Source organism: Typha latifolia, chromosome 3 (genome assembly GCF_019914945.1).
Source record: "Typha latifolia isolate L0001 chromosome 3, TyphaL0001v2, whole genome shotgun sequence".
In the NCBI taxonomy this organism is placed as follows: domain Eukaryota; kingdom Viridiplantae; phylum Streptophyta; class Magnoliopsida; order Poales; family Typhaceae; genus Typha; species Typha latifolia.
Genome location: NC_133088.1, coordinates 1,489,599 through 1,508,710, shown reverse-complemented (window position 1 = coordinate 1,508,710; position 19,112 = coordinate 1,489,599). Strand labels below are relative to the sequence as shown.

Sequence of the window (19,112 nt, the reverse complement as noted above, 5' to 3'; positions counted from 1 at the left end):
AGTGCCCGGATCCAACCAAGCCCACGATTTCAATGTTCATGGATTTTAGCCAGATAAACAAAGTAAGCTATCCAATGGTACAATGGAAAAAGAAAAAAAAGAGGGGGAGAGAGAGAGAGAGAGAAAGAAATCTATAAATCTCTATCAGAATCTATCTTTAAATCTAAATATGAAAGAGCCATCCAAAACTTTGTCAACAAAATGGATATGCGCCATTCTCTTTCTTTCTATCATGAATTATTCTAATCATATCTACATTATATTCCTCTCTGAATGGGGTCCTCGATTTTGTCCGTTGTTCTCTTTCTTCTCCTCTCTTTCTCCCCCCCCTAAGGCCCTAACGTTGATCATATTACGGCGAGAGGGTATGCATCAACTCAGTGGAGGGTTGGATGTGATATTGGGATTCCCCCCTATCACTAAAGTAGGGAGGACCAACTCCTCCACTATTCTAACCAAATTAATCTCAACACCATTCCATTACTACATTTAGCATATTGTTAACATCACAGAAGGATTAAAAAAAAAAAAAAGAAGAAGAAGAAGAAGAGAAAGAAGAAGAAGGAAAAGAAAAGGAATGAGAAAAAAAAAAAAAAAAAACTAGCATCAAGGCATCAAAAGGCAAAAGGGGGGTACTTTGATGAAGTGGCAGGCAAGATGGACCCCTAGGGCTAGTAGGAGAGCAAACACAATGGCCCACCCAACCTAGTTAGAGATCAGTTAAGCTAACCCATTTCTTGTCTTCAGATGGGGCATTTGGACAAACATTGGTACGAGGCAATTTGCAATCAAAGGGCATAGGTCAATTCAAGCCAAGGAGACGGAGACCCCACCAACGCCCTGAAAGGTGAGCACAGAGAGAGAGAGAGCACTAACATCTAAGCATGAATCCACTGTCTTCTTCCTTGCTTTGGTCACTCCTCTTCATCAAAAGAATTTTAAAGCTTGATGTGAATTATATGCTCATTCCACCTTTCTAAAGGTAGTTTATAATATAAAAGCTATATCAACACTAAATACTCATCATTTGAAATTATAGCATCAACTATATATTTAGATTATATTAATCATGTGCGCACAGTAGTCGGACCTAATTATTCAACGTATATATGGAAACATTACTGACACTATTCTATTGAGTTAATAATCTATTTTGTATTTAAATAAATACCAAGTACAGCTTATGGACATTGATCATTTATGATATCCATAAAAATTGAATTATTATTTTAGAGTACATCGCACCTATGCCCTTAATTATGAGATAACAACACTTTCAATACTATAATATTGGATAGGTTGTGACTTGTGAGGCGTGAGTGATTTGGATACAAGTAATTAATATAATTATAGGTGGCAATGGAGGCCGTTAAACTCAAGAACGTATCTTGTTTCCCTTGGACCATGTGTCATCTGTTCGTGTATCTTGTCACATCCTTAATTAAGGCTACAAAAATGCATCAACTTATCTACCTTTAATTAGGATTAAGAATGAATTGCCCTATTTTGATGGGAATTAATATTTACTGGGCAAACTTTGTTGTTTACGAAGCAGTTCAAATTTTTATTTGCATGTTGACTCTTTTGCCTTTAAATCGTTGCTTGGTTGACAGCTTGCCTTCTTTGGTGCTACACCGACAATGAAATGGCCTAGTGATTCCCGTTATATTTTTTTTTCTTCTCTAAAATGAGTTATTGGAGAGCAAAAGTATCATCGCAAAAAAGAAAATTGAGGTTGCTATGTAAATATCATTTGTCACTTAAAAAAACTTGTTAACAGTATTGTTAATGATGTAGGTTAGAAGTAAATAATTGACAATAATTGAAGTAGGAATTTGACAACCTATATATATATATATATATATATATATATATATGCAACAGTGTGATAGATATTTCTTTACAATAATTAATTATAAACATAGTTCTCGTGATTTTTTTAAAAAATTTTTTTGCTTTTCTTTAATCTCAAATAGATATTTTTTCCGATACAAGATGGTAATAAAGAATGCATCTTAATTGTTAGCTTCTTATTTAATATAGAATTAGATGCTAATTACGTCTTTAAAACATCATTTTCCCATTAGATGACGATAGATTGATAGCGATTTGAACACCAAGCAAATTGTAAGTCAACCGACAGTGTGATTCATCTCAAAAGCCAAAGTAAAATAGAGTTGTAGAATGCTAAAACATATAGACAATATCACGATCATTGAAAAAAGAAGTCTAAGGATCAAAAGAGAATATTTTTTTTCAGAAAAAAAAAGTTTATCATTGGTTAAAAGAGGACCAGCTCGCAGTGATCACTCATCTCCTTCTCCATAGAAATATTTTTTCCAAAATTAAAAAGAAAATAAACATTTAAATCGTGTAAGCTCATTGTGATGAATATATGTACAGCTTATAAGAAAAATCCAAAGGAGACCAAAGAGAAAACTCAGTATAATAGAAATGATTAAATCTAATTAAAGTTAATTAAAATTCTCTCGGATCCACAAAAATCGACGGCCCAGGTGGCTTCTTGGTCCAATCTCCGACCGTCCCCTCGCTATACTCATCGGCGATCCGCTTCATGCACCATAAGTCCTCGGCGCACGAGAGCCTCCCCCAGTGCGGTATCCCCTCCCTTAGCGGCTCGCACGCGGCCACCTCAGCCGCCACCACCCCGCACTCGCCGTCCCGAGCCATGTTGTGCGCGTGCCGGCACAGCGCCGACACCAGCGCCGCCGCGCCGCGACCCTCCCCGCCGACGCCGTATAGGAAGTACAGCCCGAACGGGCGGAACAAGTCCGGCACCGACGGGATCCGGAGCCACGGGAAGGCGCGGTCGACGGCTCGAGTCGTCCTTGCCAAGCCGCGGCGCCACGTCGGTGCGCCGCGGACCTCGAGCCGGAACACCTCTTTACAGTTCCACACGCTCAGGACGGCCCACGACCCCGGTGGATCGGCGAGGAACGAGTCGACGCCGAGCCAGGGGTTAGCCGCCGAGGAGTCGGACTTGAAGACGGCGAGGAAGGTGCCAAGGGAGAGAGGGTTGGAGAGGATGGCGTCGACGTCCCGGGGGAAGAACTCGGTGGCGGCGAACCTGCGGCGGTAGAGCGACTCTGCGTCTCGCGGCGGGACGCGGAGGATGGCTGCGCGGCGGGGGAGGGGGAGGCGGTGAGCGAACACCGGGTGGACTAGGATGGAGGGTGTCCGGAACTTGAAGTATCCGCACCGTTCAGTGAATAAGCGCACGGATGCGATATTTTCTTTATCCGTTGCCATGTAAGCGTACTCGGCTCCCATTTCTCGGAACCACCGTTCCATTCGCTGCACCAACTTTAACCCGATACCCCTCCGACTGTTGAAGAGAAGAGGAGAGAAGATTATCAAATTTAGAGAGGGGGTGGGTAAATTAAGAAAGGGAATTTAGAGGGCGAGAGTTTTTACCGGTGGAAAGGGGAGACGCGGAGGCCGAGGAGGTAGGCGACGGTGGTGTAGATGGGAGTCGCAGCTCTCGCGGGATTGCTGCAGTGGCGATTCTTACCGCAGGAGACCGTCTTGATGCAGCCGCGAACGAGGCCCACGATCTCCCGCACCGGCCCACGAGTTTCCGCTACCTTTCATCAATTAAATTTAATTAACACTTAAAAGCTAGGCCATTTCTTTCTCTCTCTTTTTTTTTTTTAAAAAAATTCAAAAAATAAGTGAAACAACTAACCAGCATGAGGAAGGCCGGGGAATGACGGATTCGGGCGAGGGGATCGCCGAGGAGATGGGTGAAGAGGGACATCGTACCGCTGGGGCCCACCTCGCACGTGCGCTCCACGGCTTCCACGCCACCGCAGTCTCTCTCCGGATCGAATTCTCTCACCTCGATCACCTCCTCCGCGTCTTCCTCCATCTCCTTCTCTATATTCGATCTCTACTTATCTATCTAGTTTATCCAAATTAAGATGGTAGGAGGAGAAAGCCAAGAAAGAAAGAAGCGAGGATGGATGGATGAATGGAAGAATAGGAAAGGAAGGAGGGCTTGTTATTTATCTCTTCTCTTTTGTCTTTCTTCTACAGTTAGCAACCGCACACAAAAAGGACACTGTGTACTCTACTTGCCTTTGCCTTTCTCGGGATCTCCTTCTTTTCAAGCGATAATATTAACTGTAGATACTTATCCTTACTAGACCGAGAGATTGAGGGGAATAGACGTGAGCACTGGGGTTATTTATAGTCGCTCATCATATAGATGAAGTTAGTGGGGTTCTCGTGAGATCATGGGTCCTCTCTCTCCCATGACTTTTTCTTCTTCTTTTTTTTCTTTTCTTTTCTTTTCCTTTGCTCTCTCTCTCTCTCTCTCTCTCTCTTAGAGTGGAGCTGGGCCCAAAAGAAAATGGCGGCTATGGCTGCGCCATAGATGTCTCTAATCATTTATCTTAGCTTTTTGCATATCACTACATACTTTCTTACATTATATATAGTACAAGATGTTATCACTATAGTCCCGTAATAATATTTTTAGAAAATAAGATTAATCCTAGTACAAGATGTTATCACTAATCCTTTAATCTATATATTAGAAAATACTAAGTCAACGTTTACTTTAGAAATAAGATTAATTATAGACTAAATATACTTTTTTTATTTTTTCCAAAATGATATCTATATTTTAGAAATAATTATTCTCATGTTTATTTATATTCTAAAATAAGAGTGTAATAATTATATTTGATGTAATATAAAATAATTATTTTTTTATTTTAAAATAAAATTATTAGAAATATTTCTTGATTTGATATAAAGTAGATTAATATAATAAATTAGTAGTTAAGTTAGTACGTTGGTATTCGTATGATGCTGCTGGGGTAAGACAAATATTGGGGAGGTAATATACCAAAATAAATCTATGCATCTGTGGAATATTAAGAGCATCATTGGGTCTTATCCGTTGGATTGAAAAGATTAATGGAGGGGCGACGTGGAGTGAGGGCAGCCACGTTTCATTAATGAAATGCCACTGCCGTCACTAATCACCAATGATTGGTACATGATCATTATATTGTTTGGTTTCGAACCGTTAAGGGCGGGAGTGGTGGAGAGTGGAGGCGTTTTAATTACTTGGGTCCAGAAGCCGTTTCAGATGATGGCAAATGATTAAGACGGCCCAATTAATATGGCTGGCCCACTTAGTCCATCTGGTTGATTCTCATTAGCAGATAAGTTTACTCTAAACCTAATCTAATCCAACCAAATAAGAAAAAGGAGGAGAAGAAGAAGAAGAAGACATAATTGCAATTCTTGAATTGGAAAAGAAAAAATTAACAAAGAAATAAATGCTTCCACCTGAATGTTGCGTATAAACTTAAGCTATGCAGAACTCACTATTGATCAGATTCTCTTGTATATATATTTATAGGCATTTATGAGGTACACATTTCCTCTATTATATATATATATATATATATATATTTTTTTTTTTTTTTTTTTTCTAACTGAGAGTCACAATGGGATTAAGATATAGTCGACAGAGCAATATACTTGATGTACATCAATCTCATTACATTTGTCGTTGCGATTTGTCGAGCAATTTGCTGATAATGACATTACAACAAGAATTTCCATGTCATGGATCCTCAGAGATCGATTAAGGAACTCACTGTCCAACAATCTCCCACACGAGTTTCCCTGTTATATTTGCGAACAATTAATCAATCGATAGCTACAATTACACAAAGTTTTGGAGAAAGGCGTGATACGTCACATTCGACGAGTGTAGGTTAGTGAAAATCTAGGTCAGTATGTCGAATCGAGTTAAAAAATATGTCGAATCGCATTTAACTTGATTCAATGGAGGAATTTGTTCAGGAAGAGTCTAATTCAATGAACATTTTGCAATTTTGAGGACCACTGCAGGTTCTCTCAATTGTTATAGCATTGCTGACGACCTGAAATTATTTGCTTTACATATCATTGACTTAACCATTGAAAAAATATAACAAAAAAAGAAACAAAAATTGTCTATAAATATCATATTGGCAATATACTTCTAATTTTTTTTTAAGGAAAAGAAAAGAAAAATCAACCAAAAGCCAGTAGTGAATAAATGACAACAGTTGAATTATCACATCACTAAAACAAACACTGAGAGCCAATATAATAGGGTCACCCTGGTATTGAAACTTTTCTTGGATGCATAGAAAAAAAACAAGGCAGAGACTAGGTTTCAGGCATTCATCCAACTACCTCTCAATCTCAGGCCCCCCCACCCTCTATTTCCTTGTTAATGCAGTGTCATGTTCATAGTACTTGGGAGATACTCCTACCTACTACTCAAGATACAATGATGAGGTACCTCTTTCTAGTTACTTGCTACTTTTCCTATTGTTTTTGCTCACCTTGTCTCTAATTCTATACAAATATAACTTTTGACTATAATGTTCCAAAGTACTGCAATAATATATCAGGAAATTCCAAATACACTTCTAGTAACAATATAATATTGAAAGAAACCATATCAATAAGATCAAGAAATTCTCATGCAACAGTACCAAAAACATTGAAATCAACTGGGTGATAGACAGAATTCTAAGTACAAGAAAGACGCTGTAACTGAATTACGCAAGGATCTTCCGACAGATGCATCTCTGTGCATGTTTGAGATCAATTTTCAAGGACAAAACCAACAATATGGAACCCAAAAAAAGATAAAAAAAGGTACCATCTTACCCTAGTTTCTCCATGCTGACTCAGATGCTCCACAAAGAGGAATTTTGAGATGAGAGGCCACAGCAGAATCTTTTTAGAAGTCGCCTTTTAGTTATGTACATCATATCCATCATGTAAATATACGAGATGACATACCATGCAAACTTCATCATGCCGTCGAATCCAGGTGCAGCATGAACTTGAAAAGGGGCCAACCACATCTAGTGCTTGTTCGGTGGAAGAACTTTTTGGAGTACCAGTTTTTGTCTTAACTGTGAGTGAAGATCAACAGGGCCCAGAATAAGCATCAGCTTAATAGTGAGCATCTCTATCTTTACCTCTTGGGTATAACGACCAGCGTGAGAGCAATGCGACACATGAAGGTGGGGGGCCTCCCTTCTGTTCATTCAAGTGGAATATGAGCATTCCCTTGTACGCTTTCCTCTCTGTATCCAATAAATACAAAAGAGAGCAAGCACATTATGAGGTACCTAAGTGTCAACAACCATCTCACCTAACAACCAGTAGCATTGTTAGAAAATGAGTTCACATCAGAAGAAATTCAGCAGTCCTAATCACACTTGCGAAACAGTTAACCTCGATAAGATTACAAAGAAGCAGTCATAACTAATCAACGTCTTGAATATGGTCCAAGATTGGTCAGTTCTTCCACAGGTTTTATTTACAAGTACATGATTAGAAAAGGATAAGCAAATGATGCCTAAATGAATAATTGTATAATTGTTGAAAACGAAAGCTAAAATTGTTTTCATATTCTAGAGGAATAACATGATCATCCATGAAGAAATATAACCACTAGACCAATGTATCTGGCATCTTGAATTCGAAGGGAATAATTTGTTCAATAAAGACAACAAATGGCAATGAACTTCAGAAAGTGATGTCATATCGGATAAATAATTTCCAATAGAGGATAAAGTTTTCCGCATAATACATGTCCAATACACTCCCAACTTATAGACAATGCTAGCATATAACAGAAATAAAAGGTAGGATTTGAGAAACAAACAAACAAGGAAGAATTTGAATTCAAAACTATAGCTGTTAGGTATCAGCCTGCTTATTTGAGCAACTCTCACTCAATTAAAGAAGCGTAGGCTACATGTACAGTGAGCAACAAAAGTCGCCGATGAATTCTCCAATTGCACTTTGTGCAGTTTTTCTGTAACAGGACTAGAGATATAAATGACATGAACAAAGCGTAAAGGCCTCATCCATAGAACCATATCTTCATAATATTAGTAATAACTTGTTTAACAATGACAAATATACATATACCAGAATCTTATTGTAGTTTCCATTTCCTCAACCTGTCTTTTTTACTGTTCAGTTTTCAGGGATAACAATCTCAAAGCAAAAGGGAAGTTTCTTGGTTCCAAAAATGAGGAAAAAAATATCTATGATAATACCCTGAGAAACTACCTATCATATGAAAGGGATCCCTTGTGCTTCTAAGATGTGACCCAGGTTACAAAACTAACCAATAAAAAGAAAAGAAAAATTACCATTAACCAGGACCATGTATTCCATGAGGTTGTTCATGAAACAGAGTACTTATCCGCTCTGTAAATCTGATTCGAGTATATTTGGTGTTTCTCCTAAATGAGAAAATTTAGGCAATTCATGTAATCATGTGGTGTTACTCAAAAAAAATATCACAGTAATTAACTGCAAAAGACATCAGGATACTTAACAAAGGGTTGGAAAATTTAGTTTTCCAATTACCAATTTTTGTCATCATATCATTCCAGTGGTCATCCTATAAATATTACAGAATAAAGAACAGCAAATCTTTGAAGAACATAATTGGATAAAATTAAACAATACTAGACCAGACAAGGTATAAAACAATGAATGTCAAACTGTCAAAGGATTAAATACAGGCCATTCTTTTCTACCAAGTGTCTTCAGAATCTAAGCCTCCTGACTTCAGCATTACTCACAGATGACCTCATCAAGGAGGAACGTGATTCCCTCGACCATCTCACTACTAAAAAACAAGTTTTTCTATTCCTTTTACAGTAAAGAATTTGTCCAAGACATCAATAAACCAAAGTATTTGCACGTAACAAACAAAATTGGTGTCCAGAAATTATACTATTAATGTAGACCTGACCATCTCAATTATCAGCTCCATGACACAGAAGTTATTCAGCAACTAGTCATTCCATAGATTTAAGAATATGGAAAACTTGCACAAATCTACTAGGAGTTATCCATCACAGCTGCAAGGAAAATAAATGTATGAAGTCCACTTTTTTCCGAGTAAATCAGAGTATTCGCATAGTTCACCTGGCTTAGAAATCCTTGCGAACCACTTAGTAAATCCCTGGATAAAATCCCAAATCCCTCAATGAGATAAAGAACATTGCACGCTAAAACCTAATCGAACTTCCCCTAACTACTGTCATCGAATTTGAGCAATAAACCCCAGCCCAAATTATTCTCTTATGGGCTCGTATTGGGCTTCGCTTAATGGGCTAAGTTTCTAATTTATTCTGGCAGTCTTATGTCCAAAGTATACAGTTAATTATTCACGACGACACTACGTGTCGGGTAGAATATCCACTTACGTTTTCCCATAAAACGGCAAAAATTTATTCTAACCGCCGCTATCCCAAGTCCCAACTTCCTCGCGAATAACTCCATTTTCCTACCCAATCGAGAGATCCGATCCAAAACCATGGGGGAGGTCGAGGAGGATGCGGAGGAAGGAGGGGTTCCTGCCTCGTCGTCTTCCCCAAACCCTTCTCCTCCTTCCTCTCGCCCTCGGCTCACCGTCCTCCCCCTCATCGCCCTCATCTTCTACGACGTCTCCGGTGGCCCCTTCGGCATCGAGGACTCCGTCAGAACAGGCGGCGGGCCCCTCCTCTCCCTCCTCGGCTTCCTCATCCTCCCACTTCTCTGGTCCCTCCCGGAGGCCCTCATCACTGCCGAGCTCACCGCCGCCTTCCCGTCCAACGGCGGGTACGTCCTCTGGATCCACGCCGCCTTCTCCTCCCCCTTCCTCGCCTTCCAAGAGGGCTTTCTGAAGTGGATCAGCGGAACCCTAGATAACGCCCTCTACCCCGTCCTCTTCCTCGATTACCTCCGCCACTCCCTTCCCTTCTTCTCCATTCCACTCGTTCGAAGTCCTACCCTCCTATTGATAACCGCGGGGTTAACTTACCTCAACTACCGCGGCCTCCACCTCGTCGGCATGTCCGCCATCGCCCTCACCGCCTTCTCGCTCTCCCCCTTCCTCGTCCTCACCCTCCTCGCCGCTCCACGGATCAAGCCCTCGCGCTGGCTCGCCATAAACCCTAGTCGCATCGACCTCCGCGGCTACTTCAACAGCATGTTTTGGAATTTGAATTACTGGGATAAGGCGAGCACGCTAGCCGGGGAGGTGGAGAATCCGAGCCGGGCGTTCCCGAAGGCAATATTTGGGGCGGTCGTGCTTGTTGTCTTGTCATATTTGGTGCCCTTGCTTGCGGGAACAGGGGCGCTAGATACGTCGACATCCGCGGAATGGACGGATGGGTATTTCGCGCAGGTTGGGATGGCAATCGGGGGGAATTGGCTCCGGTGGTGGATTCAGGCCGCGGCGGCCATGTCAAACATGGGGTTGTTCGAGGCAGAGATGAGTGCTGATTCGTTTCAATTGCTTGGGATGAGTGAGATGGGGATGTTACCCGCCATTTTCGCTTCCAGGTCTAAACTACTCTCCATCTGTCTCAATTTGATCTGAATTGCAAACAAATTATTGCCTTTCCTTTTAGTTATTTATTTACTTTGAAGTTGACTGCAATTATAACCGTACTGTTAATTGTTGATTGAACTACGTTATTTTTTTCTCTTCCCTCGAAGAGGATTTGAGAGGATTCATATCAAACAGTTTTAGGTCATTTGCGGATTTTGTATATTTAGTATTATCTTCACAGATTTATTTGCAATTAGACAGGATTTTGATTGAAATTATACCTTTGTAGATCAAAGTATGGAACTCCGACATTTAGCATATTGTGCTCTGCAACTGGGGTGGTAATATTGTCATGTATGAGCTTTCAGGAGATTATCGAGTTTTTGAATTTCTTATACGCATTGGGAATGCTTCTCGAGTTTGCAGCTTTCGTAAAACTCAGGATAAAGAAACCTGATCTTCATAGGCCATATAAGATTCCGGTAGGGACATTGGGGGCAGTGATTATTTGTATGCCTCCTACAATCTTGCTTGTTCTCGTCATGTGTTTAGCCTCGGCAAGGACGTTCATTGTGAGTGGAAGTGTTTTGGTGTTTGGGACTCTTCTGTATTTTGCTATTGAATACATGAAGAATTGGAAGTGGATTTGTTTTATTCCAGCACCTGTGCCATCTGAGAGAGATTTTGAATCTCTCCCGAGACAAAACCAGGAGGTTGCTGATGAGGCTTCTGCAAGTCTTCTGCCAGACCGTTCCTCTGTCAAGGGAGAATCATAAGAAACTTAAATTAGCTTGGAATGGGTCTTCTGTTGAGATAGATGGAATATGTATAAACAACAAACAAGCACAGAATACTACTTTGTGACATTATTATGCACGTCTGATACACCTATTGTTGTAAATATAAACATTTTATTAAGTGGAATCCAACATTAATTCAATGTTATACATTGAGGTTCTACTAGCTTCCTGTTTGTTTATGCTGGTTGATATTAGACTACTCTAGATTTTTAGACTGCTGGTCTTCATGACATCCTCTTCCTGGCTGTTAAGCACTGTAATACTAATTTTCCTTTTCTAACTTAGATCATTTCTATCTTAAGTGTGCTTATTCTCCTGATGTAAAGATTATTAGGCAAGTTTTGAGCTAGGCCGTCTTTCACAAATACATTTGAAGATAGCAGAACGATGAGAATTTAGGGCTCCTATCAGGAGCAAAGATGATGACAGAGTCAGTAGAAAGATCATTAGGATAAGATTCAATGTATCCAACTATGCAAGAATAAAGAAACTGATGGTGGAGAAGAAGAAAGAAATGAAATTGGAGAGACTTATTTGTATTAGGTTCTATTTCAGTAATTTAAAAATGACCGATGATGATGTGTTAGGTGAACCTAAATCAAATGCATGTGGAACAAAAAATTCTATCCGATTTGTGTTCCATAAGAAGATATACTATTGCAAAAGTTTCTTTTACAACATAATTTTGGATATAGAAGAAATAGATAGAAGCAGAATGGACAAGTATTAGCAGAATTGTAGGCTTGATGTCCACAAGTGAAGTTTATTGCATATATTGCTCTTCAGAAGCTTTATTTGAAAGGTGAATAAATATTACTACCTGCGTAGCTATTTTCTGGAATCTACTGGTAGATGGATTGTGTGGGTCATAGTATTTTTTGAAGTTGGCGGAGAATCTTGGCAGGTTGTGTTTGTGCAGGTAATCATCCTTGTCATCAGCAATGGTAGATGGTGTTTCTTCTCTTGTCTTAGATCGTGGCTATAAACCTATATTGGCGTGTATCACAAATTCTATCCCTTGTCTTTGGTCTTGTCTGATTATTGTATTCTGTTCGTGAAAAGATAAGTTGTCCCATGATTCAGCTGGAAGAAGCTATGCAGAGTTTATGGTTAGCACTGCTCTACGGTTACCAAATCTTGATTAAAAACTATGTTAATCTTAAGCATGGTTTAGTCTCTTCTCCCTTGTAATTCCAAGTCGGAATAGAGAAACAAGGATACATAATTTGATATTTATGGTATTAGTATCACTATTAAAATGGTAATCATAGTATTAATTATACTATATTTCAATAGTGTTTGGTTAGAAATCATAAATAAGAGATCTCTAAGTTATGAGTAGGGGTTCCTTATCTTTAACCAAATGAGTTTGATATGTAGCAGCTTATGACTTACCTTGATGTGGTTATCAGAAGAGAGGTTTTATTGCTAAAATTGTGGCATAATGGTTTGTAAAAAAACAGTACATGAACCCTCACCGGCATCTTGATTCAATTGGGAATTAAAATTTTCAATTCATGAAATGTAGATGAAACTTGGTCATTTTCATCACCTGAATTAGTTAGTATACATAATGGTAAAGAAATGAAGCCACGTAGTGTGGATGCATGGTGTAAAGACGTGCATAACAACTCTTGGGTGCATTAGAGAACACTTCAAAATTTGCTTCAAGTCCAATTAACTATCTGGTCTCTCTGTTTCGAGATTTCTGTGGCTTCTGGCAGGAAATTTTCTTTTCCTGTGATGAAAATATACTCCACACTGTTTCCTGCTTGATTTTTTCTTCCTACTTTCCTATTTTTTTTATGCAACATAACAGAAGTAGGAGGAGGTTATTGCTGTACTGCAAATATAACAACATCATTAGCCTGGATATATCTATTGTATTTTCCCATTTATTTGATCGTTGATCTAAGTACATGTCATGGTATATTTTACAGTGTAGATTGAAACTAAATTAAACTCTCCTCACTCTATTAGAAGCTGCGGCAAAAATTAAGGAGTCTGGTCCACTCCACAACTCCAACCCAAGCAGTTCCTCGAGTCTTTCCCGTATTAATGGGGATTTCGGATTCCGTCTTCCTCAGCATCTCCCACATCACGCGAACGTCCTCGTACTCGCACGCCCTCACCTCTTTCCGCAGCTTCCTCAACCCTGTTTCAGTGCAAACTATGGTTAATATATCGTCTTACTGCTACGATTACTTGGTAATCAGATGGTTAATTGCCTGGATTTAGGACTTGTTACCAGTGGTGGTTCTGGCGAAGCGTAGAGAAGTGGCCACCCAAACTCGCCTTATCGGGAGCAGAATAGTCTTATTCCACCACTCTATCCCGCCGCATTGAGTCCCGCTGCTCCTCCTCCTCCTCCTCCTCCTCTGCCTCCTCCACTTGGATTCCAGGTAGCATCCCTCTCTCATTATTCTCTCTTTTATTCAACTTCCACTGCTCTCGGCTTTCATGACACTGCTCGTCTTAAATAGACTGAGGTCACAGTGGCTGTCGATATCTCCACGAGTTGTTTAGATACTGCGTGGTTGCGTACAGCTATGCACGCGATGTTGCCGCGTGAGATCGATCGTTCGTTCGTTCGTTCCTTCGTTCGTTGGTTGGTGTTTGACCGATGGGTTCCTGTCGCCATTAAATGATCTATAGCAAGTTAAAGCCAGACGTTGGCGTTTCTTTTCTTTTTTTATAGTTGCGTACTGTCTCATTCACCTCCCCTGGAAAGCTCACCACAAAATGGGATCTGTTCTTTATTGATGTATGAAGCAAGACGATTGGGAAGTCAAAGCCTACCAAGAGTTTAATTTCGTTTAGTCCAATTGTGATAAATTTTTTTTTTTATTTCCAGTCCAAATCCAAATCCACTGGCTCAATTTCAGATTTGTCTTACATGGAACATCTTATTTTACTACTAGAAACATTGAACCTTGAGAACAATATCTTTCATTTGCTTCCTTTTTCCTAGTTCAAGGCTATGAATTGCTTAAAGGTTATTTGCTATCGGATACTGTGTTTTTTATCAGCAAAAGCTAGACTGAAGTTTTCCGGATGTGTTACCAGAGTTTATTTACATTTCTCAGTTAATAATGTTAGCTTATATCTAAATTCTTGTGTTTATGCCATTTTGCTTGGAATAAGGTGTTAGAATTTTCTTACTGTTATTTTTTTTCTTCTTTTTCTTCGTTTTCTTGCTGTTAGCTTCTGGTTAGTTTAAAAAGTTAGTATATCACATACAATTATTCAAAAATACCAATCTTAACCGGTGAAAATAATTGTTTGGTGGCACGGCGACAACAACTTAGAGTAATGTTTGAGTGACATTTAGTTTGCCGATGTATAAATTTAAATTATGCGGTTTAGTATATTGGATAAATTTCGGTGGAGCTTAACTTATTCTATATTTAAGGAGAGTTAGCTTTTTGTCTGGTGTATATTTAACATTTGGACTCTGAAATAATATAAAAAAAAGATAATTATTCTAAGATGCAAAGTGATCGATTTGCTCTCTCTTCAGTACTAAACCTTACCAATTTGCTCTCTCGAGTACCAAAACATATTTTGCTACAAAAAATATTATAGTATACTTATTAATATATTAAAATATATTTGTAATAAAAAAATATTTTGATATAAGATGTTTATTTTAATGGTATTTATATGTGTAAAAAATAATAGTGAATTGAGTCAAATTATTTTTGGGCCAAGAATTCTAAAAATAAATATAAGGAGATAGTATAATTAGTTGTAAAAATAAAATTATAATTTATATATAATTTTCAATCTATTTCATATCTTTCTAAAAAAAATAAAAAAAATAATAAATATAGATTTATATCAAACTAAGAAAAGGGTAATAAAATTAATTTAATCATTTTATTTCTTATCCTAACTTTCTCAAGTAAACATCATCTTATTCTATATTTTATATCATTATTTTTTATTTCTAACAAAGACTCAACAAAAACTTGGGATAAATTTTTTCCTTTTTATCTCAAAACAAAACAATATTTTAACAGAATCTCAAAATTTTCTAACAATGCAACCAAACAAGTCTTTAGTTCTCTTCCGGATAGTTTATATCATCCTCTACGGTTGACATTAAATATACTTTTTGTTGTTGTTGTTATAGAACGAAAATGATATGACACCACAATATGGATAGCAAACAAAGATGTCTCACAGCAACAGTTCTGTTATCCACGTATGCGAGGTTTTGATCGATCCACTATACCTTTTAAAATATAACATCATTTTATTATAATCTATATCTATCCATCAACAAATTTCTTTTTATTTTACAACCACCCATTTAGTTAGGATAATAATATACTTTCCCACTGCTTGAAAGCTGCAGGACTTTCCTGGAGGTTAGATAGCAAATATATTTTCCCAAGCATAATTACAACCGAATCAGTATCAGTAGACAATAAAGCATCTAGCTTATTTATTTTTATTATTATTATTATTCCAATCAAACAACCCTCACATTTCTTCTAAGCCTTCCAAAACTTACATCTTCTTCCCCCTAATTGAACACCGCGCAGTTTCTTCGGATGTTACCCTGAGACCCGGTTTTGACTCCGACCCGGCCCAACTTAGTGATGGCGGTGATGAAGGCCTGCCGGAAAGCGGGCTCGCTCTGGGCCCAGGCATTGACGAGGGGCCGGGATCGGAGGTCGGTGAAGAGGACCTGGTCTGAGGTGAAGAGGCCCATGTTTTGCTGCAGATTCCTGTAGTACTGGGAGTCGAAAGCCCTCGGAGTTGTGGGATCCATAACAACAGCCACATTAGGGTTCACATTCCGAGGGCACGCCGACTGCAGCCGGGCCGCGTAGCCAGAGTTGAGGGTCGGATCCACTGAGTTTCCTGGGCTGAAGTTGTAAATCCGGTTCGAGAAAGATCCGCAATGCGAGAAGCCCACGGTGTGAGCCGCTGCACGAATTAACTTTTATTAAGTGCTGTTTGTTGTGGGTCTAACTTTTCTTCTACTACTTCATAATTGATTGTTGGAGAAGGGAGGGCAGCGTGCAAGGAAAGTTAGACTTGAATAACAAAGATGATGATGATGAAATCTTGTTGAGTAATTATTTCCATGCTCAAAATTAATGAGATAAAATAAATAAATAAATAAAAAGTGACGCCCAGAAAGCAATTTGCTAAAAGACAGATATAAATCACATAAATATTGTCGTTGTTCTGTCCTTATCATTTGTTGGACGAATGTTAAGTATGGGTTAATTAAATACTTCATTAGTGCTTATCTTAACGGACCGAACTTGACCTGCTACTCTTATTTTATCCTGCTTCCATAATGTCTTTAGTCGTATTTGCATGAAGAATAATACCACGTTACTCTTCTTTTTTTATAAATTTTTTTTACTAACTCTGTATATATACATACACGTAGGAAACGAACGAGCAGCAAAAAGGGACAAAAAGGTCTCAGTCGTGACAGGCCAGCTTGCTCTCAGCCGCCCAATTGGATCGACTATCCTAATTACCTATGATACACGCATTATCCAGTCAGTAGATTTGTACGCATGGAATCCAATCCCTGCTGCAACTATAGTCAGGTGCTTAATTGGCATGCATCCCATTCATTGCCAACCACATGTATGAGGAATTACCTGAGAGAGCGATCATATCGGCCTGCGAGAGCCCATTAGCAGCGAACATGGAGGTGAGCTGGTCCAAGTTGAAGGACGGCGGCGGCAGCCTTCCACTTACGCTACTCGCCGTCGAGCTTAATCCATCCAATCTCCCCAATTCCACCGCATAGGATGGCCCACCAGACTGTTGGACCGACCCATCATTTATTACTCGAATAAGCACGATTATCAAGGCAAAGTTATTATCTGGATATATAGAGAGTTACATACAAGTGCTATGGTGTCCCGAGTAGCCATGGCGAGGATATCCGCGCAGGACACCTTATTCCTGCACTGGGGGACGGCGTCAACGGCAGCCTTGGCCCGGATAACTGTATCGAATCCATCTCCGGCCAGGGATAAGTTGATCGGGTGGTCCTTCTCGGCCGTGTTAGTCCCCGTCGACGCAATGATCACCGACGCATCACATCCCTGTCGCATAATTATATACACGTCATGACCTCCACATACATGCATATATATACATATATATATGGGCCGGATATCGCATGGATAAGGAGCTAGACGAATAAGTACCTGAACAAAGCAATCATGGAAGAATAGGCGGATAGTGGCGCCGACGGCGATGAAGGTCTCCTGGACCTTCTTGGTGACGGCGCTCCTCACGATGTTCTCGACGTTAGGGCAGACGTTGGCATAGTAGTTTTGCCGGAGTTGGGCTGAGCACAGGGGAGGAGAAAGGCTAAGGAATAAGATGAGTACTAGGAAGAAAGCCATTCTAAGGGCACCCATATTATATCTATGAGTAATAAGAGTGGAGGAGATGAGAGAAGAGAGGAGGTATCTTAGAACGGAGGCCAGGGATTGAAGATTGGTTGTTAGAGAAGAGGGGACCCGAGCATTTATAGCATGGGAAATGGAGCCGACTTTAGAACCACGTTACTCTAATGCTGCAATAAAAAGAAAGCTTTAGTTGTCTTTCTGCCATTTGTAATCTTAATTTGACCCTACTCGGATTAACTTAAATAGCCTTTCTAAGCATATAATTATAATAATAAAAAATGCAAGTCCATTTTATACATGCCGTTTGTTTCATAAAATCACTAAAACAGGCAGGGTGTTGTGATAGGATGATGCTATAAATTAGAAGGAAATAGTGATGTGGGGATAAATGGACAGGCTCATTTGTCCATGGCTTGCAATGTGGTAAGTTGCCCCACTAACAAACTTGCATGTGTTCCACCAATATACTATCATTATTCATCACAATCATATAGTGTAGGTAGATAGAGACGATAGTTTAATGACCCACTAATTGATGTGAAACATAGATGGAGATTTGGTGTAGAGAGAGAGAGAGAGAGAGAGGTCAAGATAAGGCAGCTGTCCATCACCCCGAGAGCAGTAGTAGTAGTTGGTATATAGTGGTGGTGGTGGGCAAAAGGGATAATTGGAAAGAGAGGCAGCTTCCAGTGGGTTTCATGTACAGAGAGATCTTGATTGGCTTTATGATTCTATGGATGCTTCTCTTCTGGGTTCACTTGACATAAATAAAATAAAAATAAAAGAGAAGACCTCCATGTTTGAACCTCTATAGTCAGCAGAGCATCAGAAAGAAATCTTTCCATCTCCCCAAGTACTATGTTTTGTGGAAGTTATTGGACTTTGGAGTGCCCACTTCAACATCATCACTTTATGGCAGAAGATTTTGATGATATTTGCAAATAAGGTCACTCACTTGCTAGGGTTTTGGGCCAGCCCAATAAGATTTGAAGACCCATAGGCCCCATCCAATTCTATTTTAGAGTAACGTCGCTGTAAACTTTGTATCAAAATCAAGTCTAATCATCACTTACTTTGTAAGCCGGCAAAAAGAGGGTGGCCCAAAGCCGAAAGAGGCCCATGGCCCACCAAAGATGAGTAAACCTAAAGTCTTGTCATCCAAAAACAAAAAAGATACAATAATTTAGTACAAATGTCACTTCCAAGGTTAAAAAAAAAAGGATGCCATGTGTGTGTGTGCGCCCCACATTTGCATCAAAGCTACAAATAACTTGTAATCCCCTTCTAAGGATCCAATCCCCAACAGCACAAGAACTACATTTAATAAATAAAGGAAGAGGGGCACATAGAATGTCGATGCTTTAAGGTACAACAACCTGAGGTCATTTAAGCCATTCTTTTGAGAAGCCATGAATGAGATATATATATATATATATATATATATATATATATATATGTACATATATATAGACAGAGAGACAGAGAGAGAGAGAGAGGAGCGTGATGGGCTTCACACCACAAGAATGA

General features: G+C 39.3%; 3 protein-coding genes across 4 annotated transcripts; 1 reads left to right on the top strand and 2 right to left on the bottom strand.

The window, feature by feature from the left end:
• Positions 1-2,446: 2,446 nt before the first annotated feature.
• On the bottom strand, positions 2,447-4,219 carry LOC140784510 (probable N-acetyltransferase HLS1-like). Of its 2 annotated transcripts, none has more exons than XM_073131979.1 (3): positions 3,707-4,219; positions 3,436-3,601; positions 2,447-3,346 (listed from the first exon to the last, which is right to left on the bottom strand). In XM_073131979.1, the coding sequence occupies exon 3, from the start codon at positions 3,310-3,312 to the stop codon at positions 2,479-2,481; it is 834 nt and encodes a 277-aa protein (XP_072988080.1). In that variant the 5' UTR covers positions 3,313-3,346; positions 3,436-3,601; positions 3,707-4,219; the 3' UTR covers positions 2,447-2,478. The 2 variants fall into 2 exon arrangements, with proteins under 2 accessions (XP_072988080.1, XP_072988079.1); XM_073131978.1 differs by having other exon boundaries at positions 3,436-3,605; positions 3,707-4,196.
• Positions 4,220-9,301: 5,082 nt separating this feature from the next.
• On the top strand, positions 9,302-11,350 carry LOC140783725 (probable polyamine transporter At3g19553). The gene is made up of 2 exons (XM_073130730.1): positions 9,302-10,398; positions 10,677-11,350. The coding sequence occupies exons 1-2, from the start codon at positions 9,389-9,391 to the stop codon at positions 11,161-11,163; spliced, it is 1,497 nt and encodes a 498-aa protein (XP_072986831.1). The 5' UTR covers positions 9,302-9,388; the 3' UTR covers positions 11,164-11,350.
• Positions 11,351-15,613: 4,263 nt separating this feature from the next.
• On the bottom strand, positions 15,614-17,800 carry LOC140783363 (peroxidase 51-like). The gene is made up of 4 exons (XM_073130233.1): positions 17,379-17,800; positions 17,073-17,273; positions 16,821-16,986; positions 15,614-16,125 (listed from the first exon to the last, which is right to left on the bottom strand). Exons 1-4 carry the CDS (start codon positions 17,592-17,594, stop codon positions 15,719-15,721), a joined length of 990 nt encoding a protein of 329 aa, XP_072986334.1. The 5' UTR covers positions 17,595-17,800; the 3' UTR covers positions 15,614-15,718.
• Between the last annotated feature and the right edge of the window lie 1,312 nt (positions 17,801-19,112).